Source organism: Lineus longissimus, chromosome 3 (genome assembly GCF_910592395.1).
Source record: "Lineus longissimus chromosome 3, tnLinLong1.2, whole genome shotgun sequence".
NCBI lineage: Eukaryota > Metazoa > Nemertea > Pilidiophora > Heteronemertea > Lineidae > Lineus > Lineus longissimus.
Window position 1 is genome coordinate 5095897 of NC_088310.1, and position 24844 is coordinate 5120740.

The following is a 24844-nucleotide window of genomic DNA, read 5'->3' on the forward strand; positions in this document are numbered from 1 at the left end:
ATTCAAGGTTGAACAAATTTTAGTCTTGAACATATATTTCCTTCTTGAACTTATATTTAACTTCTTGAATAGTAATTCTAAAGTCTTGAATAAATTCCGCTTTGGCTTGCCATACGTGGACTTGTTACTACTACATGCAATAGTTTTTTATAAAAGTGATGACCCCTGTAGGATTTGTGAAAGGGGTCCTGGGGGGGGGGGGGGGGGGGGGGGGATATTCCCATCGTGGGGGGATATTCCCAGCCTTGGGCCTCTGTTAGCCAGTATTCATACTGGTGATAAACCATTCATTGGGAACTCAGGTGAATGCGATCATATCTGTCTGATCTGAGGAATCGGATATGGATTCATACTGGTGATAAACAATGTAAACTCAAGTGACTGTGGTCTTCTGAGAGATGTTATTTCATCATCACCATCATGTCCCACAGCCATGCGGCCATTGAGGCGACCCTAAGCTAAGCTGTTAACGATGCGAAACCACACTTCTGTCCACGGCGGGAGGGATCAGGTCACTGGCATGGTCTTTGTTCCAGTCCAGTGCGACATGTCATCCATCCAAATTCTCTTTTATTTGGACGACCGCGTCGGCGGCTACCCTCCACTGTGCCCTGCAAGATGGTATTTGCTAGTGTTCCCTTGGCTCTCGTGACATGGCCGAACCACCCCAGCTTTTTCTTGTTGGCAACGGTTGGAAGGCTGTCGAGATTCCCGATGTACTGGGTGACCCGTTCTCTTATTTGGATGTTGGTGGTGTGGGATGTATAGTGGATGTTGAGTAGTCTCCTGTAGCAGTTCAGTTCAAATGCATTAATCCGTTTCTCGATCTCGCCGTGTTCATGGTCCACGATTCTGCCGCATACAAGAACACTGAGATTACCAAAGACCTCAGAAGGCAACCCTGCCTTACTCCTACCGATGTGGGGGAAGCACTCGCTGTAGCCCTCTCCTACCTGAACAATGCTCCTCGATGCTGCATTGATGATACAGGACTGATGTTGTGCTTCCTTAGAACTGCCCATAAACCTTCCTGACAAACCTTAGATCACCAGAAGTCGTGTTGTAGGCGGGGTTATTGACTGTTGATTTGTTTTTTGAACCTCGTTCCTAACAAACAAATTGAGAAATTTTATGGAATTCCTGGAGTCGAGGTTGGGAGGAATGTCTCCCCGGCGTTCAAACATGCAAGAGGGTGGAAGACATGAGGAACCGCAGAATGCCTCAGCTCATACTGGAAGTTTACTTGTGGTCTCCAACTCCAAAAGATATTTTGGACGATGATGTATCACAGAAATGAGACAAGAACAACAGTTATTATTTTAAAGCATTGAAGTTTATTTACCTGGAATTAATAAATATCCCCATGTAACCTTTACCATAAAGAAAATAGACCAGATAAATAATGACATGCTTCAAATTGAAAATATTCTGCCATTTACATCATATAGTACAATAACATGGAACCTAGACACAGCCAAGTGAAGAAGCCATCACGAAAAGCTGGCTACAATGATTAACCCTCAAAGGACTTAACCACAAGGTTAGGTGTCATGCACCGAGACTTTAGCTCATGGATAAAAGTTGTATTGACACTTTCAAAGCCCCTGAGCAGTCTCCACTGGAAGCGGCCATCAATATCAGCCAGATCAGAATGACCCAAATTCTGACACTATTCCACTTCAAAACTCTTCACCCTCTCGTTCTTGATGGTTAATAGTCAGCCGAAGCCCTTCTCACAAAAAGGTCGCGTACAGACAGACATGACACAAAAAACATCATGGAAACTGGATCAGGTTTCAATTGAGTTTCAAATTTAAAGGGGAAGTAGATATGCCAGTCTATGCGCTCTCCACAAAAAGTTAAAAGACCGCATTCAATAGATTTGGCAATGCAAATTGTAAGTTACATATGACCATTACTTAAACATGGCTTCCCTCAACTTCAAAAATTTACAAAGCAGAGTGAACAAGTACAACAATCTTGATTAACTGTGATAATTAAGATGATGACAAATCTAACATGACAGCCAGCACAGAGGTACAAAGGTACAAATGACAGAAATAGGGAAATATATGTAAAAAAATCAGTTCAAAATCGATCCCCTGACTTCAACCAGACATAGAGACGTGATCCATGTATTGTTTATGGCAATATTTACAAAAACAATCGCTTACAACTAATGCAGAATACTACACTTAAATCAAACTACATCATACAATGTACACAGTTACAACCAACATCCTTCCACCTCTTCGTCACACCTTACAAGCATAGTGTCATACATGTAGCATAACACAAAATGTTTTCTCTTGAATAATCTCTCATTTATTTCCTAAATTTAAGCTGCATGTGAGGGAAAGATGGATTTATTTCCAGAAACAGACTTCGTTCATTAAAATCCATCAATCCTCTCGAAGCTAAGCTCCAAACGTGATCCAACACTAATGTAGAAGAGGTACATGTCTACGTATACTCTAAAACCACAAATAGGAATCAGCCTGTCAAATTCCTTTCACAAGCAAAGTCTGAATCAGTAGACTGTACTCAGCAAAACAAAACAGCCACATTTCCTTCTGGTCATTCCAAATTTTAGAATAGAATACATGTACTACTTTGAGGAAGGGTGGCAGAAGTTCAAGAAATTTCCAGATTTTGTATCTTGTCACACATGAGCATAGGTAAGTCTACCACTTGGTGACTTTGGTTACTAATCAATGTGCATGCGTAACCAGATGCAAAATCGGGAAATTTTATCCCGATTCTGCCGATTGTGGTGTTGTTTCAAAGTCCTCAAAGGTGTTTTACTGATGCACTGACAATATACTGACAAATGCCTCAATTATTACTCATAATCATGGTTTTAGAGAATTTGCATAATAGACTTGAACAAGTATCACAGATTCATCATTAAATTATTTAAAGGTTAGAAAATCAAATCTGTGAGGTCTCCATGTAGCCATGAAAACGGAAGCAGAAAGCCATACATCCATGGTTTTGAAAACGTCTGGTTTGCAAAGTTCAATAGGCTCCACATGCCATATTGACACCCTTACCCAACATATATTTGCACCCAGGTTCAAAGTCCATAGATGACAGTATGGGGGAAAAGGTTAATTTCATTCTCAAGACTTAATGACAAGTCGTGAACATAACTTGTACAAATTTGATGGAAGTAGCATGCAAATAATATACATGTACATACAACTCGAAATTGAATTCAACATGCTATTATTCAAAGACCCACACACTTTAAATAAAAAAAGACGTCACAAACTTTACACGCAGCAGAAGTTACAACTCGCGCTTGTTATTATCCCAATCTTATCCAAATTGGTAGGGAGCAAACTAACTGAGGAAAACAACAAAACAAGCTGAAGAAAGTAAGAAAATGAACTGATGAATGTACTTGGTAAGAAAGTAAATGGTATGTACAAGTTCCCACCATCGTCCAGTCAATTACAAAACTTTAGGCTCTCATTTACACGCATATTCACTGTCAGCACATCGAGCTGAAAATTGACAATATCCGTAATGTTCTTTAAAAATCAGCGATGGCAGTCCACAAGTGCCCCATCTATTAAACTGACATTGATTTAATTTAACATAAACAATGAAAATATCTATTCATACATTCTGAATAAGATTTTCAGTTAAACGTGAAACAGGACACGCAACGGACAAGTGGCCTTGCAGATATGTTATGACCTCATGTAATGCAGTAATCATTCAATCTAATAAATTATTGCAAGAACTTTTACAAATATTCACAATTGATAATGGATATTTTTTTCAATTCGTGCATGGGTATTGCTACAAAAATGGTTTGAATTTGCAAAACTAGATGAAGCTATTCAAGCAGTGGTCTGATGAGTTTTTTCATTAAGACTTGTTTTTGATGAAATGATAATACTGAGGAATGATTCAGTGAAATAATCATAGTGCTATACATATAACCACTGGTTGACGATCAAATACTTTGACAAAAACCTAGGAACAAAATTACATCTTTAAACCAACAACCCAAGAGTTTTCCAATGGCATAGTAGCAGTTCACACATGTTCTCCTAAGCAAAGCAACTTGTTTAGATGTAATTTTTTTACTACTTTTACTTCATAACTCTGGAATCTCTATCAAATCCTTTATCAAGCCTAGTTTAATGGGGAATGTGTAAACTTACAAAAAACCATACCACAGGTAATAATCTTAAATTTCTTGAAAAAAAGCTTTGATTTCAACTTAGCTTAGGGTGTTTGAAGCAAGCAACAATTCATATGTCCATCCAAAAATGCGCTCCTCATTGACGGAGCAAGGTCATCTGCAGCTTTCTACAGGTAGTTTTAGGCCCAGTGACACAAAGATCTGGTGAGCCACGTATAAAAGTTGCAACACTGATATACAAAACATAGACTATAAGATAACAGTCGAACAAGCTGTGTTTCATACAAGAGTCGATCTACAGATACATTTGGTTACAAGTGCAGTTAGAAAACACACCTTTTCAAACAAAATTTCAAGCTTTTTATGCATTAGATGAACAATTACTATAAAGTGAACGCTCATGGATAACACTTTTGGAACCCAACTCTCAAATAAATCTGAGATAGGACACTAGTCGTAGGCGAGATTCTTCAGCTTGACCCGGTTGTTCTTCATTAGCAAATTCGGCATCATTTAGCATCATGAAAATTTAAGGCTTACAGTATGAGTTCAGCTCAGGCCAGAAACAGTTGGTTCCGTGTTTCAAATCAAAGACCTCTTATTTCGCTACTGAAAACATTTCCATGTGTCCATCCATATGAGACAGATTTTCAATTTTTTTCAAAACAAATGCATTACTAGTTGATTACCATATAACATTGATGTTTCAAAAGACTTTCCTTTTCAGCAAAAACACATTAGAAAAGAACTTCTAGAAAATCTGCTCGCCATTTCCAATAAGTGTTCATATCAATTCCAAAATATGCAAGAAGAATCATCCAATCATGATTTAAATAATCTCCCATTGCATGAGCGCAGTGTCCTTTCCGCCAGCCGACAACAATCGGCTATCATCGTACAGGAATTTAACGTTTGTCACATGACTACTGTGACCGCTGTAGATGTGTGCTGTAGTCTGAAAAATTGAACAAAAGTTAGTTTTTAGTAAAGCGCTTACAAGAACTGTATATGTTGGATTCATCAGATGCAGCTTGCCCAAAGCCTTCAAGAGTACCAGAATAGCTGACATTGGGCACCTAAATAGATATTATGATAAAGTCACATACCTTTGGTTGACAACATGGGTAGGAGAATAGGTTGACTTTGCCATAGTCATCGGCACTAGCTAGGACCTTCTGCTGATGGGACCTGGCACAGGCATTCACATCGGTACCATCAGCTCCCTCAGGCCAGATACCTGGAAACAAAACCACGATACATTTTCAGACTGTAGTTTGATAGGTGGGTGCGGCAAACAATAGAAGGAGAATGATATTGTCATGATAAGGGTGTTGGTATCCCAATAGTCAGGAGGTTGTACGCTTTGCCACTTGGTAGTGCCACATCCATTTCACCTCAGTGTCCTTGAGTATTCAGACACCTGACACTCACTGCTTCACTCTACAAAGTAGTATGATTTGGAACCCGTATTAAATGAGAAAATGATAAGACATGAGCAAAAATGCCATCTAGGGCTGGTAGAAGCAATATTTTGAGTAATTTTGCAGACTGCACCATAAACCTGGAAATCATTCCGCTCGAAACAGCTCCAGTGAAAGCCCAGCTGACTTAATAGACTGACCTGCCACTGTGAATCCTAGCGTACAGCTTTGTGTTTTCCATTTCACGTCTCTCATGTTGGAAGCAGATGGCACCTGGTGACAATTTGAGGATGACCCTGGAAGAAGACAAGCAGTACTTTTGTACAAATAATTGATTAACTGGCATGAGTGCACTTCTGATTAGGCGCAGAAAGGCCTCAGGTCGTTTGTCTTAGCTCATGGACAGCCGGAGTGTAAGTCTTCTTAAGGCCCCGCAATTCAAGGCCAACCTGGCTACGTCTTCTGAAGTTTCCCAACTCTTAGAGAATAGACCTTCCACAGCACATGATATACGTCCTGGGGTTCCATCGACCCTGATCTTTCAAGCTCCTGGACACCATCATCTTGCCTCTCACACCACTGTTTAGTGGAAATGTGTCGAATTTCAGCTCATGAGTACAATTTTTCAAAATTCAACTAAAATCCTTTAGCACTTACAGTATAAGATTTCATAATCCCCTGAGTTTGACTGTATGAACTGACTGTCCTCTGACCAATCTAAGTGTGTAATGAAACTAGAATGGCCAGTGCATTTGCCGACTCGGCTGTACTTCCTGCCACCTTCTGTGGTCTGGTACACATAGATGCTGTTATCTCGTGATCCGATCGCGATGAAACGACCATCTGAAAGTGAAAAAAAATCAATTTTGACTGATAAGAACAGGCACGTAGTAAAAAAGACACCAAAGAAGCACAAGATTAGAGACGAAAATTGTTGAGAACAGAACAGTGCTCTGTAAAAATTGTAAGCTGTCCAGGATCATCCCACCAATGATAACGACAATTTCTAAATATGACACACAATTGTCAAAAAATAGCTTACCAGGGGAGTATTCTAAACATTCAATCTGCTCATTGCCATCTGTATGGACAGCAATAATTTCTCTAGCAGTTGTGTCAATGACCAGCCAACGACCTGTCTGGGTACCAATGGCTACAATGTCACCCTCTGGGTAGAAACATGCGGAATGTGCCATGTCCTGCAAGAGAAAATATTGAATTAATTGAAAAAGGTTGAAATGGAATTTAGAGAGAACATTTTCTTTTTCTTCTTCTGCATTCGAAACTTTTGAGATGCATGCCAGACAGTCCATTTTCAGTAATAGCCCAAACGTTGCAATACATGTAGGCCCGGCATACACTGCTCGACTGCCACTCATCCATCCAACTGAATAAATCTGAATTTCTCTCCTCAAAACCAACACATTAAGTTTCGTTACAATAGAGTCTTACGTTTAATTCCTTTGACCAGACGACAGTATGAGTCAGTGCATCCCACAGGTAAACGTGGCGATCGTATGCACATGAGAGGAACTGGTGCTGGTTGGGGTGGATAGCTAGACCCCACAGCTCATCTGTGTGACCCTGGAAAAACAGATTATATTTCGGTAAAGCTTTATAGGGTTTTTGGAACATAAATCAAGCAAGTTGGGGAGGAGGTTATCTGAAAACTTCCCAAAAGTTTGACTCCAACTCCAAAACTCCAATGAGTTTGTAGTTACACAGTGAATCTTCAGAATATCATATACCCGTTACACATGATACCCAATCTTACCTGCACAACAGGGCTGAATTCCAGATCTAGAGTTCCCTGCAAGATGCTATTCTTCGTCGTCCCAGCCAGGATCATGTTGCCGCGCCCTTGAGTGAGTGTCCTCACAGCACCATACTGTTCAGCAAGCTGAAGGAAAAAAATACACCACAATCATTAACAGAACCAAAATAATCTACAGTGCTTTCAATTAGACTTAAAACAAGGTTCTCTGCACCTGAGCTTAAGGAGCCACAAATATATGTGACCTACCAGCTAATTTACTGGTGGACTTCCGATCAAATCCTCAGCAATAAAACTAACAAAATCGGCCCCTTGGATTTAGGAGCCATCTCAGAAATCCAACACTTACAGTGGTTTCTTTTTCCATCCGGTTCCAGCTAGAGTCCCACTGGACGATCTTTCTATCCTTGCCACCTCCCGATAGCAAACTGCCGTCTTTCAATATCAACATCGAGAAGATGCCACCATCATGGGCACCGTTCACGGCTGTGCCGATCTTATTGGTCCCTGAAATGAACAATAAATCAACTACATGTACCAGTATATAAACAAGAGTAAACTTCCATCTTATTCACTGACGGAGAGTAACCAATAGAGGGCACAAGAAGTTCAACGCGATGGTGCCATCTTCCACTTCAGAATCTGCACCACTGCCAAAGACAACACCAGATGCCAAAATTTTGTGCCTATTTGTTTTGGTGGATTATGAAATTTCTCATGAAACTGCTTACCTCTTGGCCAGACAAATATGTTGCCATTGGAATCACCAGTTATCACATCACCATTCTCAGCAAACGTCAGACACAGCACATACTTGGGTTTGTCATATTTCTGGAGAGAAGAAACAGACCTTATTATAGATTTGCACTGGCTCCGTAAGATACTATCGACAACACAGAGCCATGAGCCAAAGAGAGCAGTGAGGTTGCCATGGCCTCAAATTTGACCTCCAACCTCCTCCTTGCTCTTTCTTCCAACCTCAGGAACCCACATGCCCAGAAAAAACTCTGCTCACCTCATATACACCTTGTTTCTTGTTGATTGACCCATTATCCAAGGTGAAGAAGGCAAGTTGACTTTTACCACACGTCACAATCATGTTCTTTTCAAATGGATGGAATTCTGCGGCTAATACTGGTTCTTGGGAGCACTGGAATGATAGGTAAAGGTCAAGTCGTTTTGTAAGATTCTCAACTCTTTCTCTTTAAAGAGAGGTTTCAGTGTGTTTTGCATGAACAGCTCATTACACTTTAGACATGACTGAATTGAAATTAACACCACACTGTTGGATCTCTGTACTAAAATTGAGATGGTTGAGTGGAGCTCAAATTCTTCCTCAAAGTTATTTTCCAACTAATTCAATCTCAAGCTCAATCCTTACCTTGGTTTCTGTGACCTTTCTACCTTTGTCTCCATTTTGCCAGTCCCATATTGAAAGGATGTGGTCATTGCCCTCATCTACAGCACACAGGTACATACCACCATCCTGAGAGTGGAAAACAAACAAAATTACAACTGAGAAGGGGGTCAACACCAATTGTTGAATATCTGGAACATCTTTAATGAGAATTATCCAATGATCATGTGAATAGGTTGCAACAATTCTAAACAATTTGTGAATGTTTCCTTGCACATATGGACATGTGATGTCACCACTTGTCTAAAATGAATTAAGGTCACAACTAGACTTTCTTCAGAAGTTTAAAACTTACCGCTTTTGAGAATGAAAGACAGCAGACGGCCCTATCGAAATCTCCGAGGCCAATGATGTGCATGGTTGCCAGGCTGACTGAGTTCCATACTCGAACATGCGGCTGAAAGAATACAGGGTATGTCAGAAATTAGTACAGATGAATAGTTTCTGCATTGGATCTATTTGGCATAGACTGGTTTCAATCGAAAGCTGGCTATCATGCATTTGCTTGAAATTGATATGGTCCTAGGTAATTTTGCATACAAGCACGCGGTCACAGGCCATGCAAAATGTTTGGGGGACTTTTTCTTGTGCATGTCAACAACTGCATATTGGGTCAGGTAAAAATCCAGCAATGAATGCTGTTACAGAAAATAATTGTCATTCTATGTATGTAAGATGTAGGTTTTCACAGTTTTCATTTCATGATGAACAGCTTGGTAAAGTAGGACACCCCAGCAAATGCATCTGGTACACCTAACCAGAACCAGAAAATGAACCTGCTTAACTGTACTTCCTGAACCTGCTGACACACATGGGGGAAACGCCCAGGCTGTCAGTCAATGTCACTTTTTACCTTTCTTACACCCAATTACCTCCTTGGAGATGGAGACAGATTGCAGACACCACACCTAATTGACAACCAGGCCAAGGATAGGGTTCGCTGGAGGAAGCTTGTTGCTGCCTGATGATGATGAGTACCCAACCAATTCATTATTCTACAGCCATTCTCTGGAGTATGGTTGTCCTAAGGACCCCCCCCCCCAAGTCAGTTTCTCCAAGCTATGTGAACGTGGTACTTTCTAATCAACTAATGCATCTAGAGGCATGCTCTACACCTACCTGCCGGTGAAACTAAAGACAGGTTAAAGGCATCTTGTTTGAAATTGCATTTTTAAGCTGAATTTTATAGACAGGGCACTGCAACATCAGATTTATTTATACAGTAGTTTCAATCACTCAAAAATATGATATTGGCTTTATTTAACTGTGTGCTAGATTGGACAGCTGGTTATAATTACAGCTTTTATTGAAGCAGTAAGCACTGGGTGGGTTTGAAAGCTAGTACTGGTCTATCGCATATACAGCAAGTATAAATTCGCTACCAAATAATAATACCTGAGGAACTTGACAATCCTACAAGTGAAACAGATTACAATTCAACACTCACATTTGAATAAAGTGATTCAACCAACACCTATGGCAGTGATGGACAGGCTGCATGCAGTCGGATGTGCATTTTAATCGAAAGAGTGATGTTAAATTAACAAAACTGGATAATTTGCACACAATTTTGATAAGGCAGTCAACATAAAATTTATAGATTAAAACTGAGAATTAGGACGATGACCTTGCAATACACCATGATGACTACTGATTGTTACTCCCTTATTTCATTGAAAGTAATTTGTTAATGACACAATTAGGATAACACCATGAGAACACCAACAGGATGTTATTTCAAATTACCTGAAGACAATTACACTTGATTTTGTTACAGCCACTGTTATATTACCGGTAACCCTAAACCCGATAACTCAGGTGTTGTCTGTGAAGTGTATATTCCATGTATCCTTTTCAAAACTGATCAGTTTCTATTCTGAAACACCTCAAACTTAACATATGGACATAAAATCCTTTGAGAATTCACTTTTGACACATTTCATACCAACCCAAGAGTTTTAATATCAATAGAGGCAATCACCAAAACCTCTGTGGTCAAAACAAAGCTAATATATAGTCCATAATGAAAATAAAGCATTGTAACCAGGGGGTTTAGAATCTACAACAAAGACTACCCCTTGGAGGACAATTACCGAGCAAATATTGAACAGTAAGAAAAAGATGCTCACCAAAAAGGAAAGATGACTTCATTCAAAATCACCCTTCCAGTATTTTCACCCTTCCAATAATTTCAACGTATTTTAGTGCAATTGAAACAGAATGTAACCATTTGCCTCAATACAAGTCTGAAAATTGTCCTCAAAGGTTTTTAAACAACATTCACTCTTCATAAGCAGAGTTTGATTGCGACGCCATGGAATATCTTACCCGATTTGACCTCTGAGAGCAGGGTGAAGAAATATGGATTACTTGAGACCGAAACCAGAAATAATAATGTATTTTTGCAACCAAAGAATTCTGTCCAACAGGTAATTGTGCAAAACTTGACACTTGTGCACATCAAAGTAGTGAAAAAATTCTATTTATCACTGAAATGAACATGCAAGTCAGTATGGGTTACAGCAAATAGCAGGTCTGCAACAAAACAATAGCTTGGGTATTAGTTGAACCGAGGATGAGATGCAGGGTGTGCAGAAGGCAGCGCTGCCTACCGCATGGGATCACAATTGGAAACAGTTCCATCATGAGAATGATTATTTTCTTCATGATGACACTATGAGATGTTATTTGCAGGGCAAATGCTTGTGCTTTTTCCCCCTAAAAGTCTTGTATTCTTCCCCATAGGAATGAAAAAGTTATACCAATTTCATCATAGCCAACAAGAACACATAAATATCCAAAGGATATTGTATGCATTAGTATTGGTTTCCACCACCACTTGGTTCCGGTAGTACTGCTTGAAGACGATAGTTGGCAGTCTTCAAACATTGAAAGAATTGTTTACACTTTATGCATAGAGCACCTCATTCTGAATTCCTTCCAAAAAACAGCCAAGCTTGGGTACATTACTTGTTGTTAACTTTTCTTCACAAAATCACAACCTGACAGGGACTGAACAAAGTTAGAACTCAAGACAAATATCAAAGTAGGCAGCGCTGCTATAATCACCGACTCACCAGGTATAAACTAGGATCAGGTTGCGTGGGCTTGCGTCTGCTGCTGGGGCTTGTCCGATGTGCTGACATCTAACACAAAGCAAGACACAGCGAATGGATAAGGCAACATAGAATACCCAAGCATAAAGTAAAAAAACGGAAATGAATTTATCGGAAATGGACTAATATTGAGTCGCCACAAGAGCACATGACTTTTATCAAGAGTAAATGGCTGTGGTACTGTCAAACACACTAACTTTGCCACCTGAAGGGTTAATATCGCCACCCGTTTGACACCCCTAAAATATCTGCCTGAGCAGATAAGAGGAATCAAAGAAGGATATTTGTTGTGACGAAATTCCTTTTATCACAATGAAAATACTGTTTATTGGCAAAGTCAGCATTTTTACAGTACAGACAAAGATACTCTTTCTGACAACAATTTTAAAGAGATTGCAAGTTACATGTAAGTTCTGCCCACATCTCAAGAACAAGCTACTGGCAATAAAGGAAGACTCTTAATGATTGTATTAAAGAACAATGTATATGAATGTAGAATTTGACTTAGCGCATGGCCCTTGTTTCTGCTAGAGTGTAACATTGATTGAAAGTGTGTGGTGTAAAATAATGTTGTCTCTGAAAAATTGAACTGGACTGTCTATGCATGTCATGGAATTTGAATTAAAGCATGCTGTAAAACTAGATATCTTATAAATTAAAGTGAATACCATGAAACAAGCTATTGAAGTGTAGAATACAATCAACATGGACTCTAATGACTTCCATGCGTCATCTCATGATTTATCTCAGATTGGCCCTGGTCTCTTTCCCATTAGCTGAACCCCGAATAATGCTGGCGAACTAAACTTGGTGAAGCTTCAGTAAAAAGTAATGGAAGCAACTGATAATGATGCTGTGAACATAAATTAACAATGCAACTTATTAATAGGGCATGAATTTTCAGAGTGCAAATAATCTACACCACAAAAATAAAAGAGAGGACAAAAGAGAGACAAAAAGACGAGAAATTCATCGTGTTCAGTCGCCCAACCATTAAAACTTCAATATAAGTTAATGAGTTGAAACATTTTCATGCCAAAGAAGCATGATATAATCTACAGGCAAGCATGTTATTTCTCAATAGAGTATCAACAAATTCGAGCAGGAGAATTTATCAGGATTAGGTTAATCCAGATTAGAAACAAATCGATGCTGTGAATGAGATGCACATTTTTCAAGTCCCCATGCCAGTTATGTACACTATCCACTGTATACACTGGCATCTGTTATTGATTTCAAGCCCTCATCTCAGGAACTACAGTATCTTTTGGCACAGTCATCCCATTTCAAGGAGCTCATATTTTCAATCCTACTACCATGTTGAAGCCTGTCACCAAAGCTAGGTTAGTCTAGAAACTTTTGAGCATCCTCCACAATGCACTCACCTTCCCGTAGGCTTTATCATGGCCAGCCACCTGACCTGTGGCTATCGTTATCTTGTCTGGATGCACTGCCAAACTGAAACACAAATCGGATTAAATAACAAGCCAAGAAAAGTCTCCCAATGCTTGTCGCATCAGAATTGGAAACATGTCAATATAGCAACATGCATGACTAGCTTCCTCTTCTTCTTCTTCTGCTCTTAGGCAATAGCTGCAGGCTAATAATGAATCCAACTTCGGCCATGGAGGAGTCCATCAAAAGGTCCTCCTGTTCCATCATGACAAAGATCTAAGATTGCAATACAAAGACCATTTTACGAGCCCTATAACGGACTGCCTGGACTCTCACATGATAGAAGTGTTTATTTGAGCAGGTTCTGGCAGGAGATGGGCTCTACACTGAATAGCGGTCTGAAGTCTCAAGTTTTCGCAAAGCCAAGTTAGGATCTACGCTGTCTGGTCTATTCAGGGTGTGGGCCAGGGGTACCATGCACTGCCAAAACCTCGTAGTAATGAAAGAGTTATTAAACCTATGACCTACCACTTGACGTCATCATTATGTCCCAGGTAATGCCTCTGCATCTGCTCCTCACCATTATACAATACAACCACCGAGGCAATGAAATAAACAATCTCCCCAGTGGGTAGGAAATGGACGTTGGACCGGCAGTCACGCCCTCGATAACCATACCTGAACACTGGTCAAGGAATTTCTATAATCTAGAGACCAGAGTTTGATGTTCACTGCAAGAACAAGTAGCTAGCCAGTTTAGAGTTGTGGACGGGAAGTTGCAGCTTTGTAGGACAAGCTTAGTGACTACCAATTCCAAAAAGGATACACCCATTCGAGCTTGAGTTTTTCTGTGGAAGCCTGGCCAGCTTTAGTGACATCGTAATTCTCGATCAGTTCCGTTGGCGCATGCAGGGTGACTGGCCTGCCTCTCATGAACAGTTTGAGATAGCCATCCTCTGAAAAGGTTTATAAATGCTACTGTTAGTAACTAAGTAACAAAAAAAGAGCAGTAGATCTTGGCAGGTTGCTACATGTAAGGCGGAAAATGGACTTGTGCTTCATAAAATAAACAAAATCCTTTAACCAAAGATGGTGTTCGTTAAAGGCTTGGTTGTGCAAAATGATTATTGAATATGGCCTACAGTTTTACAAAAGATTGGAAAGAGAGCAGCCTTATTGCTGTCTTAAAATTCAAGGCGATCGCTTTTCAGAACATGCATCTGCAAACATGCCTTCATTTACAGCCAATGTTTTCATAAACAAGCTCGGCTGACTTAGTCAGCTGAGCTAAAAACCATTCAAACTTGTGAAAATGTCACACAAAAATCACTGGAAAAGTGTTAGAAATCCTATCCCCATTAATTTCAATTTAGCACACAGTAAAAATGCATACATATTGCCTGCATACGCATGCATTCCTGCAGTGATTAATAGCACATCATTCAGTCATTACCAAAAATATTTTAAATTCATTCATTAATGCAAAATTCTGGTTCTAATTCTAATTAATATACATCAGTTCAGGCTTGAACTATACATTAGCGTAACTAAGTTCAAATAGTTTGTTCTGAAGCTCATTTTTAGTGGGGAGATAAATGTTTAGTTTGATGAGAGAAAGTAACTGTTGTTAGTCTGCTATGCTATTCTTTACAGGGACTTTCTACAGGACAGTTAGTGACGACAGATTATTTAGTATCATATAATATCAACATGATGAAATTTGACCTAAGAAATCAGAATCATACTTTACATTTCCATTTGAAATATCTCCATGATGACGTTGATAATCACAATGTTAGTAAACTGAACTCTAACGTTTAAAGGGATGAAATGTTAAGGAAGGTAGGCCTATGAGAGCTAACTTTGTTTTCAATGCAGCATCAACAGTAAATGACAAATAAGTTTCAAGACATCTAACAGGTGTGCATACCTCAAACACTGGGCACTACTGACTAATTCTTTGCCCTGAGGAGAAGTCCATCAAAGGTTACTGAAGTTTCTTAAATGGGGTATTATGTCTCCTTTGCATATCGGCACCAGTTTCAACGATACTCGAATTTACATCTCTTTCAAAGGAACCAATGAAAGTTTAGGTTAAGTTTTCAGGATGGATCCTTTTTGAAACTTCTCAAAGTGCTCCTCAACTTATTTGCCATTTACAGAATGGGTGCATGCACTCTAAAGGTGGAGAAAGTGCATAGAATGTAAAAGATATCACACAAACTGATCGTTCAAAGCAAACTACTTACTAAGCACTAAAAGAGAAAATATCATGAATAAAGCAATGTAATCAAGCATGAAAGCACAACGTGACAGTCAATGAGACAAAAATCATAACGAAAATGATTACTATTGATGATTACAATCTCATTTTCAGAAATGTTTGATCAGGTCTTTTCCCAAAGAGGGAAGAAGCCATGGTGATATCTTAGAACAGTGAACATGTTTGTGATTTCTGCTGCACATCAGACAAGAAGCTCATTCTGACTATTACTTTCTCAAATTCTCTAAAGTGGTGGTGTGCATGAAGCAAATTTAGCAAAGCCACACTTCGACACGGTAAATCACACCAACTTCTTTACCTACCTTTCATGAAACCTGGCTCTTTATTACTGAAAAATAAATTTGAGTAACCTGAAGTATTTTCAAGGCATAGTGTTTTGCCATCATTCCAAAATCAGGCAAGGTCCTGAGTAAACTCCCTTCAAAAGATGCAGATGATTCAAGACGAGTATGCATGAGTAGTGAGGTTGCTGGACCAAAGATGTCAGCACTATAAGCACGAAACTAATCCTGACGTTTGTTTTGGGTATCGGTACCAAGGCATAAACTATACCTGACTGAGCAGGACAACCATAATGTAACAAAAGTTCATGAATGAAACCCCTCCACCAAATGACCCAAAATAGAAATGAAATCGCACTCCAAAGTACGTTAGTTAAAGACCAGGATTTATGCTATTTTGAGTGAAATACGAAGTGTGGGCAACAACCCAAAAAAGATAAAACTCGAGGATATAATACCAACAGAATATCAGCACCAGATCAGCAAGCACGAGCCATAGCAAGAGTAATTAGGCTTCTTTGATTCTTGCCTTTAAATAGGTAACGCAAGTCTGGCCGTAAAGTGTGAACCAAATACCAGGGAAAGAAATTCAAAATGAGGTCTGCTCACCATCTCTATATAACCCCGTATAAACTATAACTACTAATATATGGAGTTAATCCATATTCCAACATTCAAGGGACCTGCAGTACTTTCAATTCCGAGGAACCTGCAGTTTTTTCTAATTGCAATACCCAAGGCACCTGCAGTCCTTCCAATACAGCTTTTAATGCGTCCCTGCAGACCTGGCTTTAACACAGCAGAGAAGGCACACAAAGTCAGTTACAGATTTTGCTATCAGATGGCAGCACCATAGATTTCCTCACTGACCCAGGTGGTTCAGTTTTTGCACAGCACCCTCCAAACAGAACTGCACCACAACCACCACGACCAGGGATTCGCAGGTCCAGGAAAAGCTGCAGTAATGGTCAAAACTAACATCCCTAGTCGTGTGCAACATTTTCGCAGCACAGGACACCATTACCACAGGGAGCTTGTTATAGATACACTTCATTTGCACATTCTTGAATTCGATCAGTCAGATGTGTATCAAGGTGCCTGTGATGATGCAGTAACCTTGCACAAATGTAGTACATGACAAGGGATATTACTTCTGAAAAGGATAAAGTCAACTAGCATCCTAAAACTACTAGTCGCATCTATGATAGATTTAAACCAACTTGAAACACATCAGTACAAAAATTGTCATGAGCAATACACAAGTTAATGCTGCCCCCACTACTATTTTGAGGGCAATTTTTGCAGTTTGAAAAATAAAATCAAGCAGTGTTCAGGGTTATAATGAGACGGTGATACAAACCTTGGAAATAGCATCTGCATGTATCTGTTTAATGAGCAGAACAAGGCGGTTAGTAGGTGCATTGAAGAACCGAGGGTGCCTCAGCACTGATAGGGACTCAATGCCTGGTCTGGCCTAATGCGCCAGAGTTGTCAGCTGTGGCATTGATGGTTGTATCATGATGACAGCCAGAAAATTCCCAACAATCAGCAACCATATTGTTAAAATGCCATGAAAGAATTTGATTAGGGGTTGCTCATAGGCACCACCATTTTTTCAAAATGAAGCGAGTACCAATTTCAACGTTAGGAGTCTATTCTTTGTTTTCAGAGAATATCCTCCCACCCTTGAAGTTGGCATTCACGTCACTTTGCAGGAGTTCGATTGGTTTAGAATTTCCAGTTCTAGCCAAATGGTGGTGCCTATGGTTAACCCTTAACTGCTCCACGTGATAAGCCCCCTCAGTTCTTCTTGGTTAGTTGAATGCTATTAGTGATTATACCTCTGACGATGAGAAATTGACTCTCGTTTGGTGGGTGGGGTTTGTTTGCTGGGTAAGCTAGTCACTGATTCCGAACGTCTAGAAAAAAATCAACAGAAAACATTTACAGATGAATGCAACAAAATAAAACTAAACAACAATTTGAAATTACGACAAAGCATGCCACGGTACACAAGTAACACACAAAATCAGATTTCGGAGATGGTTATGGTCATTCTGAAAGCAGTTTAAGCAGCCCCCCCTTTAGCATGAGTCAAAATCATGATAAAACCTGTTTCTAAAAGTGTGCATGCAGTTATTATTGTGTTCCTGCAAAGGGTCAATATTCTTGATTTTCTTTCATAACGAGCAATTCAACTGGGAATCGCCCCTCTGCAGTATCCTTGACTTAACCTACCTATGTAGGGAATGACAAAACATAGTCCCATTCCCTCTCTAACATCATTTAGTTTAATGGTTCTGCCAAACATATTCACTGACGGACAGGTTGACTATGTTGAGGACACCAACAGGACGTCCCAATACGGACAAGAGTAGGGTTAGGATTCAGGAAGGTGATTTAGCATGTGGCATATTTGTTATAATATTTTGGGCTGAATATATGTAGCAGCAATATACAGCTGGGGGGCATACTATCCCACACACACCATGTTCATCACCATTATTGCCCTCCAGCAACAGGGTTTTCATAAACTGATCAATGATGACTGAAAGCCTTTCTTGTCTAGTCAGCCATGTCTGAGTGGGATGACTAGTAGAAGCACTATATTATATTCTTAGACAACATCTGGTGAGCCCAACTTGCAAAATCGATATGAAGAAGGTATACACATTTTGATCTCATCTGTTTTGTATTTTCTTTCACAATGGTTTCTATCTATGTTCCACGCATATCTCCATGGTTGGTATTATACATTATAGCAAGTCTTAGACAAACTAACCAGATTAATTCTAGCGATATATTTTGAGGAAATGTCCAACAAAAGACAACAGTTTGATATCAAACAACAACAGAGTAAAGATCTACTGAAGCAAATAAAAGTAAGACTATAGTATAGTAAAGAACTAATGAATGAATTCATGATTCCACTGCCAGTTTTCGATTACGTACTTTGGTGCCGTGCCATTTTGGTCGGCTGCATTGGCAGGTATGGAGGCGGAGGCCCATTTTTTCATCGAAGGTGACCCGGTATTTCTTGGCGATCCCTTCGGGGAATGACGCAGCGAGATTGAGATGCCATCTGCAGATGTTGTACGACGAGCAGAAGCTGATGGCGACGGCCGGTGTGCGCTTTTGTGGACTATGCTTTTCACCGAGGTTTTGGATGGCAGAAGGTTATTCTGTGAGGCTGTAGAGGAGAAGAATGCAAATAATTAGCCAGGGAGCCTAAATGGTTTGGAATAATCTGGATTAACATCATAATTGCACAGTGTGCAAGGGAATACTCTCACCGTATAATTGAGAGGGTCGTTTTTTATAAACCAGAACACCAGTACTGGGTCATTACGGAGTAGTGAAAATAACTGTTGACCGGCTACTGTGAAATATACTGGGTGCCTGCCATTACTCCTTGCATCCCACTAGAACTCATTTTAGTCTGAACAAAAGCTGTATATCAACCTGTAGCCAGGCAGCTCTGGAACATTAAATTATTCAGGTGCTGATCAAAATAGATGGTTAATATCCCATAACTAATTTCCTGCCCCTGGATGGTATACTGCAGCGCAGGTTTCCCATATTTATAGTCTAAAGAAAAATTATATTTGTCAAGCGCATTGTGGTTGTCTATGTGAAAACAAGATAGCAGCTGCTGCAATAGATCACATTGATTCTGTAAATCCAGACATATCAGACTTAACAATGTATTTTAACACTTTAATTATTTTTGATCTCATATTATTATGGCATGTATGATGACAGTGAGTGCTGAAGCTGCATGTGGACCATATGCAAGTAAACCATCTGGACCTGTCATATATTGTGCCATTTTGCAGAAGGGCTTGAAAGCTGAAATAGGGACCGACAGGACCCCGTTGCTTTCAAACAAATCTGTTCACGCTAAAAATGATGAGTTCCCTCCAAAATGGCAAAATCATTATGCAAAGGAACTTTCGATACTGCATTCACAATACCAAATTTTACACTCGCAGTTTCGATATGAACAGTTGCAATCCTAAGTTTCCTGAGCCAGAATCATTGCTCTCTCAACTGCTTATTAAATGCAACAGCCGCATCTTCAGGCTATGTCGATGAGTGCAATAAAACTTGCAATATTGTTCAAACTACCAACAAGTACCTCGGCTACATGATAATTACAAATATGGATCAACATATTTAGTAGAACAACCAATTTAACAGACACTGGGAAATTGCAGCCACACATAGAATTTTTGATTCTTCACAACATTTTACACTCTTTATTCGTCAAATATGAATGCCAAAACAAGAACTACTTTTTGCAAGACAATACTTCAGAAGAAAACATACTACATGTATTTGCATCTGAAGTTTGAAGATACATGGATTACTCTTACCTTTGTTCAAATGACCTACAACAACTTTTTTATGTTGAAATTTCAACAATATCATCAATGCCCATCACCAAAAACAGAATTCTATTTTCCCTCACCAATTCAAGTATCAAACCAATTACCCGAGAGAACAGGTGAACACTACCAGGACTTGAAACTTTTTGACAAAGTGAGCGTATAACAATATTGGAACAATATCAATTGGGGTACATCTAACACAGGAAAAGATAGCCAAGACCACTATCTGCTGGTAGGGGCACAGCAGATAGTGGTCTCAACCATTTGCTCTCCAAATTGGTAGTTAAACCAGAACCACTTCCATCTTATAAATGAAAACATCAAATTGACAAACACCAAATGCAAGGGATAGACATTAGCCAAGCAACTGCTGCAACAAAGATACCGTAAATACTCATCTAAGAGGTCAATGATCAGGCCCATGAGTTGCATGAGAGTCATAGGCTTGATCACTGACCTCTTAGAAAGGAGGTTAGAGTATTTCCATGAATAGATAGATGGAGGGGCAACTAAATGAAAGAAAGAGAAAATGTACCCAAGCGCAGACAACTTTTAGGATGACAATTGCATACTCGATGAGGTCAAGGTCAAGATCGACCAGTTTTTTCACAAATATTTTCAACCAAAAACATTGAGAATGTGACATTCTACATTCATTTTTTCAAAATGGTCGCAAAATTAATCATGATTTAATACAAGCAAATGTAGCTGAAATTAGACCCAAGAATCAGAAGCACAGAATTGAACAAATCTCGATAAAAGCCGAAGAAACCAGTAAATCGTCACTAACCACGGTTTTCATGTTTTTTGTTACCTATTATGGGTACATTTTCTAACTCTGCAAACAAAAACGAAAAGTCAGACGGGTTACTGAGAGAAAGCGCCCTGGTGAAGAACGAGTGAACAAAAAATGAGAAAAAAGTATGAAAAAATGGGACAAAAGTGGACATACTGTATACACATTGCCTAACCAGTGTGAACTCACAAATTTCAGTTCGTACCGATTGCAGTGTTGACTTTGTACATTTAGACAATGAAATTTGTAAAATTTCGTTGTATCCATTTTTTTTTATACCTCACAAACACTAATACTACAGTGCATGGATTGATAATAAAAAATTTTCCAAAAAAAATCCAAAAGATTCGTCTCGTCAAGTCCATCTTGTATTCCAAAGAGAAAAATTGTGAAGATCATAGTGTTTCTCACTTTAGTTTACTAACTCAAAGACATTTTTATTGGTGAACTTTGAAGAGATTTTTGGTGCAATGTAACCAAGAGGAGATGAGAAGCTTCATGAGCCACGGGAAAACCTTGATCCTGGACGGGTAACAGATAAACCTAGGGCGACCATTACCAAGAACCTGCAGTCACCGAGGCAAAGAGAGTCTACGTCATCTAATCCAAGCAGTCTCAAGTCCAAGCTAAAGAGCGCAAGCATCAGTTCTTAAGTGTTGAATCGAATCAAGCCTCAAGTTTTCTCTCAGTTACACTTTAGTATAGCACTCCTCCCCAACTGAGTCAAATCTCTAACCCGATTATTTGATGGTTACATTCAAGATTCCCCAAGATCACCATATTGATGCCAAGCTACGTGCTGACATGCGATCAACATAAAGCAACGACAAGCAGGGCTCCCGGCCTCCAGCCGTTCACCTCTTGTCGCAGGCACAAATACCACAAAGGAGTGTGCAAGAACCAATTAAACACGCCCAACTGATGCTTGCTGCTCAGATAGCCACGCCACCTAGTGTCGGGGTAAAGAATCCTCTACTCACATTCCTCATCCATTATCTCAATCATTGTCTCAGCAACCTCGAAATCGAGGTCAGGGTCATTCACCAAGCCTTCATAAGTATAATCCTCCGCGTCAGGACTAAGAGTCTTGGAAAGACGTCTTGGATGCACCTCAACAGCTTGGGAGCGTTTCTGTCGAAAGTCGTCACCATCTCCGCTACCTTGGCTGCCTTTCCTCAAGGTCACCTTCATACCTGATCCACTGCCTTTAAAGTCGCAGTTGTTTGGTTTGGATTCGACCTTGTAGGACGTCTGGACAGTGATGAATTCTTCAGTCGGGGAGAGAACATCGGACGGCGTGCTGGGGGACATACTACCAGAACTGCTCTTCCCTTTTGAAGGATAACTTCTTGTTTGTCGTTTCGGTGTCTCTGGCCTCAATCGTCCAGGAGTAGTTGTCTGTTTTGCTGAAGGTCTCTGTGGTGCTAATTTCAGGGGTAACGGTTCTGATCTTCGAAGGTTCTCTACTGATTTGGATGCCCGCATTTGGTTGCGACGCTCATTGAAGTTTAAGCGCTCCACACTATGGGATCGCAATGGTGAACTGCCCACTTTTTGTGAGTTACGACTCCGGTTATTATCACCAGGGTGAGTCTGCCGATAGCGATCAGCTGTACCCATAGATGGACGGACTGGACTTCTTGATCTTCCAGACGATTTTGGCGGCATCTTCGGGCCTACCATACCGCGATATTTTGGTTTTGGCGCCGACATTGGCGCTGTGCTTAACACATCTGAGGTTTCTCGCGTAATTGCATGGACACCTGTGTAGGGATTTTTAGCATGCAGCAAATAACATTTACAATTACCTTTTGTGTTTTCGAGTACGGTCATACGTCGGATGACGTCAGACAGCGCACTCTTAAGGCATAGAATCTCATCCTCCTGCTGCTCAACCTTCTTCTCAAGGTTGGTGACCCGGTCCCTGAGTTCTTCATTCTCATGGGATATAAGGCCATCTGAAACGATAGAGAAAGAAAGGATTCAGTAATACGGGCGGAAAGAATCTACATGTCTGCTTGAACAACAGCCATTTAAGAGCAATGAAATTGACACTCCAAAAACATCCCCACTTCGCATGACATTCCAAATTAGAAGCACTGCAGTTCAAAACCAATGTCGAACACCTGCATCATATACATAAACTACGACATATATAAACTTTCCCATCGAAATCTGTTCCGAAATCGACAACTACCTGCAGGTCCAGGAGGGAATGCCCTCTGAAGAGAATCTAAAGGTCCAGGCATGCTAAATGTCTCTAACTTCCAGAATCAACCTAGGATGCTGAGCAAGAATTAACCTAGGATCGATGATGAACAGAGGAGATACATGCTTCCAGAGATGTCCTGTTCCTGTCCAAATACAGTATACATGTACATGGTCTTGACAACAGTTATTGATCCGTTCGAATCATTATTTGAGCGAACAGCTGTTGGGATGGATTCTATGGGCGGTTTATTCAGCAAATAGGCCTAGGATGTGTAGCTGGCTTGGCACGTTCAATAATGAATAGGTCCAACGTGATTCAGTCCAGTACAATCATCATCAGATGCTGTGGGCAACTCCCTGTGATTAAAATATGGTGTGGCATGCAGGACCACAGGTTGTTTGCATGAGAGACCATCCCAAGATGAGCGTTTGTAAAAGACCTGAGTTTACATGGGTGTATTTTACTTGTAAATTTCATTGATGTGAATAAGATCCAGACATTCACAACTTGGGACAGATGACAGCCCCAGTGGCTGAAATTTATTACCCATAATTATTAACAACTTTTTTAACAACTGTTTTTGTTGTTTTTTAATTCCAAGGTTCTATTAACAATAATGCATAATGGCTGTATGTAAGGCACCAGGCCAATACCCAATTATATATCACCACATGGCTGCGCCTGTTTTTGTTGCTATGTTATTATTTTTGCTTTACCGAGGAATGGTGTGCATGTAGCCGTCTTCCAAACAGCTCAAAGCAATTATGAAAACCAGGCCTATTACAAAATGTATTACACTGTTTTACAGTTTGTTTATCAAGGGTTGATACTTCTTGTCACTCGTACATACAGTAAACCATGAAATTTTCACAAGTATTTTATTTTGGTGATTCTTGCACTGTCCAACACAAACCTAAAGCTTGAAAATCTCAACTGTAATGCGTAACATGATAATCAAAGGGAAACTATAGGCATGAGCTAGGTAGGTCAGATTAAGTTACAAGAAGTTGCCAATAGGGGTCTCTTCAATCTCACAGCAAATCATACATCAAAACGACATAAAATTTCAGGCTGATGAATGTAAGAGGCTTACAGTACCAGTATTTTATATGAATTCACATAAATTGAGCTTTGCGGAGAATATGTATAGAATTGCAAGGAAACGCCACAGCAATCAATATGATTTCACATTGGTCAAAGCACCTGTTCATATTGAATGAAATATTACACTTCTTGAACAAAGTGACATGAACTTGCAACCCTGGATCCAGGTAGACCTATCACTAAAATAAGGCCCAGGTCTGAACGTATTGAGTTGAGAGTTGAGAGCAAAATCGTCATGGGAACGCAACTTATTATTTTCTCCAGAGAGAGAGAGAATATCTTCCCATCATATGAATTGCAAAATGGCTAAAAAATATCGATGTACTTTCCTACACAGTAGAGTAATATTGGTCCATTTTCATCTACGCATGTCACCCAGGAATAAAATCCTACTACATAAACGTCGATTTCGGTAATTAGTTGATGCAAATTGGTAGGAAAATGCCCACAGGAGGATTGTTTGAGATACCCTCGACATGCTGATAGCTCATTTT

The 24844-nt window shown here is 39.8% G+C and overlaps 1 protein-coding gene across 13 annotated transcripts in view; it reads right to left on the minus strand.

Annotated features, from left to right (window-relative positions):
- Positions 1–1311: 1311 nt before the first annotated feature.
- Positions 1312–24844, minus strand: part of LOC135485488 (echinoderm microtubule-associated protein-like 2) — a 34629-nt gene continuing 11096 nt past the window's right edge. For 5 of the 13 annotated variants that reach the window (XM_064767568.1, XM_064767574.1, XM_064767571.1 and 2 more), the window contains 20 exons: positions 22015–22992; positions 18800–19037; positions 17689–17766; positions 15869–15894; positions 14109–14238; positions 13811–13960; positions 13273–13345; positions 11849–11917; positions 9067–9168; positions 8736–8840; positions 8370–8504; positions 8086–8185; positions 7704–7861; positions 7355–7480; positions 7033–7164; positions 6623–6779; positions 6238–6423; positions 5781–5876; positions 5266–5396; positions 1312–5114 (listed from right to left, as the gene is read on the minus strand). In XM_064767568.1, the coding sequence (XP_064623638.1) occupies positions 4989–5114; positions 5266–5396; positions 5781–5876; positions 6238–6423; positions 6623–6779; positions 7033–7164; positions 7355–7480; positions 7704–7861; positions 8086–8185; positions 8370–8504; positions 8736–8840; positions 9067–9168; positions 11849–11917; positions 13273–13345; positions 13811–13960; positions 14109–14238; positions 15869–15894; positions 17689–17766; positions 18800–19037; positions 22015–22992 (3296 nt within the window). In that variant the 3' untranslated portion in view covers positions 1312–4988. Of the gene's footprint in view, positions 5115–5265; positions 5397–5780; positions 5877–6237; positions 6424–6622; positions 6780–7032; positions 7165–7354; positions 7481–7703; positions 7862–8085; positions 8186–8369; positions 8505–8735; positions 8841–9066; positions 9169–10166; positions 10185–11099; positions 11112–11848; positions 11918–13272; positions 13346–13810; positions 13961–14108; positions 14239–15868; positions 15895–17207; positions 17232–17688; positions 17767–18799; positions 19038–21028; positions 21077–22014; positions 22993–23231; positions 23397–24844 lie in introns of those variants that run through there. The other 8 variants (XM_064767575.1, XM_064767573.1, XM_064767566.1 and 5 more) reach the window with 8 other exon arrangements.